At 56.1% G+C, this 8418-nt stretch overlaps 3 protein-coding genes across 3 annotated transcripts; 2 read left to right on the top strand and 1 right to left on the bottom strand.

Annotated features, from left to right (window-relative positions):
- Window positions 1-3367: 3367 nt before the first annotated feature.
- Window positions 3368-4193, top strand: LOC122923664 (histone H1B-like). The gene has a single exon (XM_044274519.1). It carries the CDS (start codon window positions 3556-3558, stop codon window positions 4189-4191), a length of 636 nt encoding a protein of 211 aa, XP_044130454.1. The 5' UTR covers window positions 3368-3555; the 3' UTR covers window positions 4192-4193.
- Window positions 4194-5045: 852 nt separating this feature from the next.
- Window positions 5046-6134, top strand: LOC122923666 (histone H2A type 1-like). The gene has a single exon (XM_044274521.1). It carries the CDS (start codon window positions 5303-5305, stop codon window positions 5693-5695), a length of 393 nt encoding a protein of 130 aa, XP_044130456.1. The 5' UTR covers window positions 5046-5302; the 3' UTR covers window positions 5696-6134.
- Window positions 6135-6601: 467 nt separating this feature from the next.
- On the bottom strand, window positions 6602-7301 carry LOC122923665 (histone H3). Its single transcript, XM_044274520.1, has one exon. It carries the CDS (start codon window positions 7010-7012, stop codon window positions 6602-6604), a length of 411 nt encoding a protein of 136 aa, XP_044130455.1. The 5' UTR covers window positions 7013-7301.
- Window positions 7302-8418: the final 1117 nt, after the last annotated feature.

Genomic DNA, 8418 nt, shown 5'->3' with positions numbered 1-8418 from the left:
GCCCCCACCCTGTCTCCAGCGGAGCTGCTCCCGCGTCTCCCCGTTCTCACAGCGGCTGCGGTTTCCCTCACTGTCAGCTAGATGAGATGCGGTACCGCTAGTGGAAGTTACAATACAAGCTATCCTCCTCCATGCCCATTCACTACTCCCATCATCCTCCTCCATGCCCATTCACTACTCCCATCATCCTCCTCCATGCCCATTCACTACTCCCATCATCCTCCTCCATGCCCATTCACTACTCCCATCATCCTACTCCATGCCCATTCACTGCTCCCATCATCCTCCTCCATGCCCATTCACTGCTCCCATCATCCTCCTCCATGCCCATTCACTGCTCCCATCATCCTCCTCCATGCCCATTCACTGCTCCCATCCTCCTCCTCCATGCCCATTCACTGCTCCCATCATTCTCCTCCATGCCCATTCACTGCGCCCATCATCCTTGCCCATTCACTGCTCCCATCCTCCATGCCCATTCACTGCTCCAATCCTCCTCCATGCCCATTCACTACTCCCATCCTCCTTCTCAGTGTGGCGCTCCCTGGGGACAGGCTGTGCGGCCGCTCAGTGGAGGACGAGGCTCCGCTCCTACGGGCACATAACGGCTGAGGGGTCCAGAGCTCTGCTATTGGCGGGGAGAGCTCAGGATCCCGTCGCTCATTTGAATTTCCCGCCTATAGTTGAGCCGCTGATCTACAGGAGCCGGTCATGTGACCCGTACCAGCGCCGCTCATTGTTGGGATGGATTAACCCATCAGTCTCCGAGCACAGCTCGTCTTGTAGCTGCGGGGATAGGAGAGAGGCGGAGAACACCCGGGACTCGGGATTTACACTGATTACTGGGGGTTTTCTATAGTTGAGTCTCCGGGATTGTTCTCCACATTGCATCACTGCTTCCACAATATATTACAGCCTTCATATTACCAGCCTCTGCATTAAATTACAGCATCCAAATTATATTACAGCCTCCATATTACCAGCCTCCACTTAACATTACCTGTCTCTATGTTACATTACCGGCCTCCATGTTACATTACAGCCTCTGTATTACTGGCCTCTACATTACAGTCTACATGTTACATTACCAGCCTCCACATTATATTACAGACTCCATATTACCGTCCTCTACATTACATCACAGCCTAAACATTGTTACAGCCTCCATATTTTCAGCCTCCACATTATATGACAGCCTCCATATAACTAGCCTCCACATTACCAGCCTCTACATTACATTATAGCCTCCACATTATATTACAGCATCTATATTACCAACCTCCACATTACATTACAGCCTCTGTATTATATTACCTGCCATTTCCAGCCTTCATATTACCGGCCTCTGCATTACAGTCTCCATGTTACATTACCAGCCTCTACATTACATCCTCTGTATTATATTACCAGCCTCTACATTATATGACAGCCTCAATATTACTGGCCTCTACATTACAGCCTCCACATTATATGACAGCCTCCATATTATATTACAGCCTCCATATTACATTACCAACGTCCACATTATATAACAGCCTCCACATTATATTACAGCCTCCATGTTACATTACCAGCCTCCACATTATATTACAGACTCCATATTACCGTCCTCTACATTACATCACAGCCTAAACATTATGTTACAGCCTCCATATTACTATCCTCTAAATTACAGCCTCTATACTGCCATTCTCCAAATTATATTACAGACTCCATATTACCAGCCTCTACTTAACATTACCGGCCTCTATGTAACATTACCGGCATCCACATAATATTACAGCCTCCGTATGACGGCCTCTACATTACAGTCTCTATGTTACATTACCGGCCTCCACATTATATTACAGACTTAATATTATCGTCCTCTACAGCCTCCATATTTTCAGCCTCCATATTACTAGCCTCTACATTACAGTCTCTATACTACCAGCCTCCACATTATATTACAGCCTCCATTTAACATTGCCGGCCTCCATGTTATATTACAGCCTCTGTATTAATGGCCTCTACATTACAGTCTACATATTACATTACCAGCCTCCACATTATATTACAGACTCCATATTGCCGTTCTCTACATTACATCACAGCCTAAACATTATGTTACAGCCTCCATATTTTCAGCCTCCACATTATATGACAGCCTCCGTATAACTAGCCTCCACATTACAGCCTCTATATTACATTATAGCCTCCACATTATATTACAGCCTCTATATTACCAACCTCAACATTACATTATAGCCTCTGTATTATATTACCAGCCTCTACATTATATGACAGCCTCAATATTACCTGCCTCTACATTACAGCCTCCATATTATATTACCGGCCTCCACATTATATGACAGCCTCCATATTATGGGCCTCTACATTAAAGCATCCACATGATATTACAGCCTCCACATGATATTACCAGCCTCCACATTATATTACCAGCCTCCACATTATATTACCAGCCTCCATACTATACTGTCCTATACCATACTGTGCTGTACTATACTAAACTGTGCTGTACTATATTGTGCTGCACTATACTATACCGTAATATACTGTGCTATACTATAATATACTGTGCTATAATATACTGTGCTGTACTATAATATACTGTGCTGTACTATACTATACTGTGCTGTACTATGCTATACTGTACTGTACTGTACTGTAATATACTGTGCTGTACTATACTATAATATACTGTGCTGTACTATACTATAATATACTGTGCTATACTGTACTTTGCCGTATTGTCCTGAGGTTACGGAGGTGCAATGAGGGGGATTATAGGGGCAGTTTTCTCCACATTTCTTACTCCCCAGAATATTTCCGGGGGTCAGTAAAGCGGGGTCCATACTCTGCCCCATTGTACCGGCACCCCCTCTGCTGCAGCCCTGGCCACAAGACGCATCTCTGCTCCCTGAGAGCCCTGTACACACATGAGGCGGCATCACTGCAGCGGGGAATGTGCGGGGACACGGAGCACTGGAGCCCGGGAGCCGGCAGGGAGCGGAGGCCGCCGCCTGTGTTACCCTCCCGGGCTCTCCGCGGCTCCAGCTCCCCCCGCAGCGTCCGAGCAGCTTCCTGCGGCCCCACCATGTGGGGAAGAGCCCTGGGATGGGGACGAGGGCCGGGAAGAGAGGGAACGAGCCCCCGCAGCGGAGCCATCGGGCCGGATCCAGCCGGATGTGCAGAACGTCAGGCAGAGCGGGAGGACTGTGGCGGAGATCCCGGGGCCTGCTCCCGCCTCCTCCGCCACAGACGGCGGCACACGGTGAGGGGGGATGTCCGGGAGGAGGCAGGCGCGGAGAAGGCGGCTTCTCCTGTCCGGTTCTAGCCGCTAAAGGGCTCTTCTCCCGGGCAGGGAAGCACAAGGGGAGAGCGGAGCTGCAGCCGGGCTGAGAGGGGTGAGGGCGGGGCCTGTGTCTAGTGTCAGCCAATAGACGCGCAGGAGGGCGGAGCTCAGCAGCCAATCACTGCGCAGCGCTCCACATATAAGAGGCGGCCCCGGCCTCAGTGTTTTCTACAGAAGTCTTTGTGTTTCAGTCTCACACGATGGCAGAGACCGCGCCAGCAGCCGCCGCCGCTCCTCCCGCCGAAGCGGCCGCCAAGTCCAAGAGGCAGCCGAAGAAATCCGCCGCTGCAGGGGGCGCCAAGAAAAGCAAGAAGCCGTCCGGTCCTAGCGTGTCCGAGCTCCTCGTCACAGCCGTGTCCGCCTCCAAGGAGCGCAGCGGGGTGTCTCTGGCCGCCCTGAAGAAGGCTCTGGCTGCAGGAGGATGCGATGTGGAGAAGAATAATAGCCGCATCAAGGTGGCCATCAGGGCTCTGGTCACCAAGGGGACCCTCACCCAGGTGAAGGGCAGCGGCGCCTGCGGCTCCTTCAAGCTCAACAAGAAGCAGCAGGAGACCAAGGACAAGGCGGCCAAGAAGAAGCCGGCGGCCAAGAAACCTGCAGCTACTGCGGCCAAGAAACCCGCCAAATCCCCGAAGAAGGCTCCGGCCAAGAGCCCGAAAAAGACCAAGAAACCAGCCGCGGCCAAGAAAGCAGCCAAGAGCCCCAAGAAGCCGAAGGCTGCCCCCAAGCCCAAGAAGCTGGCCAAGAGTCCGGCTAAGAAGGCGGCCAAACCCAAGGCTGCCAAGAGTCCGGCTAAGAAAGCGGCGAAAGCCAAGAAGAGCGCGGCCAAGAAGTAACCGGCGCCGCCCGCACCTCTCCCAAAGGCTCTTCTCAGAGCCACCACCTCCTCCTCAGACGAGCTCCACTCCGCCCTTCTGCCCTCGATCTCCGCTCACGGCGGGCGGGGGCTCCGGCTCCTCTGCGGGAAGGAATAGGGTTAACCCTGTCAGCGCCGCTCTCTTCAGTCTATCAGGGCCTCGCTGCTCGGCTGATAACCGCCCCTCACTGCGCCCCGCCCTCTGCTGGTAGTGATGCCGCCGCTGAGTGTACTGTGCGTGCAGGGGGATCGTGCGCTCTATCCCTGGACACCAGCGCAGCGATGGAGCCGCTCTTCTCCGCACAGTGAATACGGGACTGTTCTCCGGTGTGGAACGGGAGAAGGCGGCCACTGACGGGTTAATACTGAGCAGGCTATGGGGGCGGGGCTATAGAACTAGTACCATCGCTTTTGAAATTCCCGCTCAATTAACGTCCGGTTAGAATTCAGCGGCCGGGGACAAGCTCCGCCCCGACTCATCTGAATGGATGCGAGCCCCGCCCCTTCTGCCCCGCCCCCGGCTCTCTGAATGGATGATGTGAGCTCCTGCTGCTCCGCCCCCCGCTCCTGCTCTTCTCAGAGCCCCCACCTTCTCTAGGACGGAGCTGCCGCATTGTGTGAATACATGGAAGCCTCATGTCCGAGGCGGATTATTCCCTCGTTATAGACCACTGATCGGGAGGATGAGGGGAGTAGTGATCGTATACTCGGGAGGATGAAGGGAGTAGTGATCGGCCAGAGCGAAGGATGGGGGGAGTAGTGATTGGACATTTGAGGAGGATGGGGGGAGTAGTGATTGGACACTTGAGGAGGTAGTGCAGGACGAGCGGCTGGATGGATCCACAGAGCCGGGCACTCGGGGATACACCGGGACACTGTGCTATGGGGGCGGCCGGCAATTGGTGGAGAAAAGGGGGCGTGTCCTCACGAGCCTTTTCAGGTCATCTGCTTCCTCATTGGCTGCAGGATTTGGCGCTGAAAACCGGATTTGGATTCAGCCAATCACAGAGGAGCTCCCCCTGCGCCACCCGGGTATAAGAGGTGACGGGCGGAGCGGGGCTGTCAGTCTCATCTGTACAGAGCAGAGAACGATGTCTGGACGCGGCAAACAAGGAGGCAAAGTGCGGGCTAAGGCCAAGACCCGCTCATCCCGGGCAGGGCTCCAGTTCCCGGTCGGCCGTGTGCACAGGCTCCTCCGCAAGGGCAACTACGCCCAGAGGGTGGGCGCCGGCGCTCCCGTCTACTTGGCCGCTGTGCTCGAGTATCTCACCGCCGAGATCCTGGAGCTGGCCGGCAATGCCGCCCGCGACAACAAGAAGACCCGCATCATCCCCCGTCACCTGCAGCTGGCCGTGCGCAACGACGAGGAGCTCAACAAGCTGCTGGGCGGCGTCACCATCGCCCAGGGAGGCGTCCTGCCCAACATCCAGGCCGTGCTGCTGCCCAAGAAGACCGAGAGCAGCAAGCCGGCCAAGAGCAAGTGAGCCCGGCTCTGCCCCGCCCCGAACCAAAGGCTCTTCTAAGAGCCGCCCACATGGTCTGTACGACTGAGCTGGCGATGCCGCTGATCTCCGCTGTGGAGGCGTCACACAGGGGCACTTACCGCTCCTGACCAGAGATGGGAAGTTTTACATGAATGGAGTCTTTGGCTTCAGTTGCTGACTCGGGCTGACCAGTGACCCGGAGCCGGATAGGTAATAAGTGTTAGACCAGTGGTGCCCTGACGGAGGACTAGAGGGGGAGCTGGGGGCACTGGTCTGGGCATTATACTGAGTGGGGGGCACTGCTGGAGGCGTCCTATTATATGGACAGCACTGGGAGGGCTTTATACCGCTGCAGCCTGCTCCTAGACTCCGTGTGCTGCTCTAGTGACTCAGAGAATAGGAGGAGTCTATAAGTCAGTAGGATGATGGGATTCTTAGCCTCAGCGCACGACCCCCTGTCCTGTGTGCGCCTCCGCTCCCCCCTGCTGCTCGGACATGGATCGGACAGCGCTACTCCGGACATAGTGCGGGCAGACATTGCTGCTGGAGAGGGTTTGGCCGCTGATCTCTAACCGGACTGTAATTGAGTGGAAATTTCAAAAGCCAGAGATCAGCCAATCACTGTAAAGCACTTGCTCTATAGCTCCGCCCCCTTCTCCCGCAGCGCTGAGTGGAGATGGCGGTGGGCAGGGAGGATGGAGGCGGTTATCGGTCACGGTCAGCCAGTCCCTTATAGACGGGGGAGATACAGAGAGAGCGCCTTCTGGATAAAGGAACTGCTCTTACTAATCAGTGCTGGAAGGGTTAACCCGCCTCCTGTGAGCAGAGGTGAAGGGCGGAGTGGAGCTCGTCTGAGGAGGAGGTGGTGGCTCTGAGAAGAGCCTTTGTTGGGTGCGGGGCGCAGATCTAAGCCCTCTCGCCACGGATCCTGCGGGCCAGCTGGATATCCTTGGGCATGATGGTGACCCGCTTGGCGTGGATGGCGCAGAGGTTGGTGTCCTCGAAGAGCCCGACCAGGTAAGCCTCGCTGGCCTCCTGCAGGGCCATGACGGCCGAGCTCTGGAAGCGAAGGTCGGTTTTGAAGTCCTGGGCGATCTCTCTGACCAGGCGCTGGAAGGGCAGCTTCCGGATGAGCAGCTCGGTGGACTTCTGGTAGCGCCGGATCTCCCGGAGAGCGACGGTCCCGGGCCGGTAGCGGTGAGGCTTCTTGACTCCGCCAGTGGCGGGGGCGCTCTTCCTGGCGGCCTTAGTGGCCAGCTGCTTGCGGGGAGCTTTCCCACCGGTGGACTTACGCGCTGTCTGCTTGGTTCTGGCCATGGCTCTGCAGAGATCTGTACACAGCAAGAGAATGAGGTGAGGAGCGGACCGTGCAGATCATTTATACTCCTGGCCTCGTCCTCATTGGCTCATGTAAACCACACCCCTACATCCCTATTGGTTTATTCGTACAAAGATGTGCCCGCCAAAACCTCCGTTACCAATCATCGTTCACAAGAGGCGGAGCCCAAACTCATCCTATCCGCCAGTCCCAGCTGATGGGCGTGTCTCCAGGTAATAAGCCCCTCCTACATGAAGCGGGCGGTCAGTCCCTTCCCACCACCTCCTCCTCAGACGAGCTCCACTCCGCCCTTCTGCCCTCGTTCTCCGCTCACAGCGGGCGGGGCTCCGGCTCCTCTGCGTGAAGGAATAGGGTTAACCCTGTCAGCGCCGCTCTCTTCAGTCTATCAGGGCCTCTCTGCTCGGCTGATAACCGCCCCTCACTGCGCCCCGCCCTCTGCTGGTAGTGATGCCGCCGCTGAGTGTACTGTGCAGGGGGGTCGTGCGCTCTATCCCTGGACACCAGCGCAGCGATGGAGCCGCTCTTCTCCGCATAGTGAATACCGGACTGTTCTCTCCTTCTCCGGTAGGAAGGTCGTGGGAAGCGGGAGAAGAGGGCGGAGCTACAGAACAACTACGTTACAGTGATTGGCTGATCTCTGGCTTTTGAAATTCCCGCTCAATTACCGTTCAGCGGTCGTGGAGGAGCAGTCCATTACACACAGGGGGCGAACCCTCTGCAGCAGCAATGTACTCGCCGCATGTCAGGAGCGGTAAGTGCCCCTGTGTGACGCCCGGACCATCAGAGCACAGGACGCCTCCACAGCGGAGATCAGCGGCGCCAGCTCTGCAGGCCGCCTTCTCCCGCTCCCCACCGGAGAAGGGGAGAACAGTCCGGTATTCACTGTGAGGAGAAGAGCGGCTCCATCGCTGCGCTGGTGTCCAGGGATAGAGCGCACGACCCCCCTGCACGCACAGTACACTCAGCGGCGGCATCACTACCGGCAGAGGGCGGGGCGGGTATCAGCCGAGCAGAGAGGCCCAGATAGACTGAAGAGAGATGTTAGCCCCGCCTCTCCGCCCCCCGGCTCAGCTTAATGGATGGATGTGAGTTATGCCCTTCCTGCTGCTCCGCCCCCCGGCTCATCTGAATGGATGGATGTGAGCCCCGCCCCTCTGTTTGCTCCGCCCCGGCTCATCTGAATGAATGGATGTGAGCCCTGCCCCCGGCTCAGCTGAATGGATGGATGTGAACCACGCCTCTTCTGTTGCTCCGCCCCCGGCTCAGCTGGATGGATGTGAGGCTGCCAATTGGGAGAAGTGGAGACACCACGTGATCCTCTCCTCCAGTACATCGGCGCGCAGTCAGCAGCAGCTCATTTGCATGGCCCCTGTATAAATACCGC

Source organism: Bufo gargarizans, unplaced genomic scaffold (genome assembly GCF_014858855.1).
Source record: "Bufo gargarizans isolate SCDJY-AF-19 unplaced genomic scaffold, ASM1485885v1 original_scaffold_1801_pilon, whole genome shotgun sequence".
NCBI classification, from domain to species: domain Eukaryota; kingdom Metazoa; phylum Chordata; class Amphibia; order Anura; family Bufonidae; genus Bufo; species Bufo gargarizans.
Note: the sequence above shows the minus strand (reverse complement) of the source record. Positions and strands in the feature narration are given on the sequence as shown.

Excerpts from the sequence above, each read along its gene's own strand:
- LOC122923666 (XM_044274521.1), top strand. The coding sequence starts at position 5,303 with ATGTCTGGACGCGGCAAACAAGGAGGCAAAGTGCGGGCTAAGGCCAAG.
- LOC122923665 (XM_044274520.1), bottom strand. The coding sequence starts at position 7,012 with ATGGCCAGAACCAAGCAGACAGCGCGTAAGTCCACCGGTGGGAAAGCT.
- LOC122923664 (XM_044274519.1), top strand. The coding sequence starts at position 3,556 with ATGGCAGAGACCGCGCCAGCAGCCGCCGCCGCTCCTCCCGCCGAAGCG.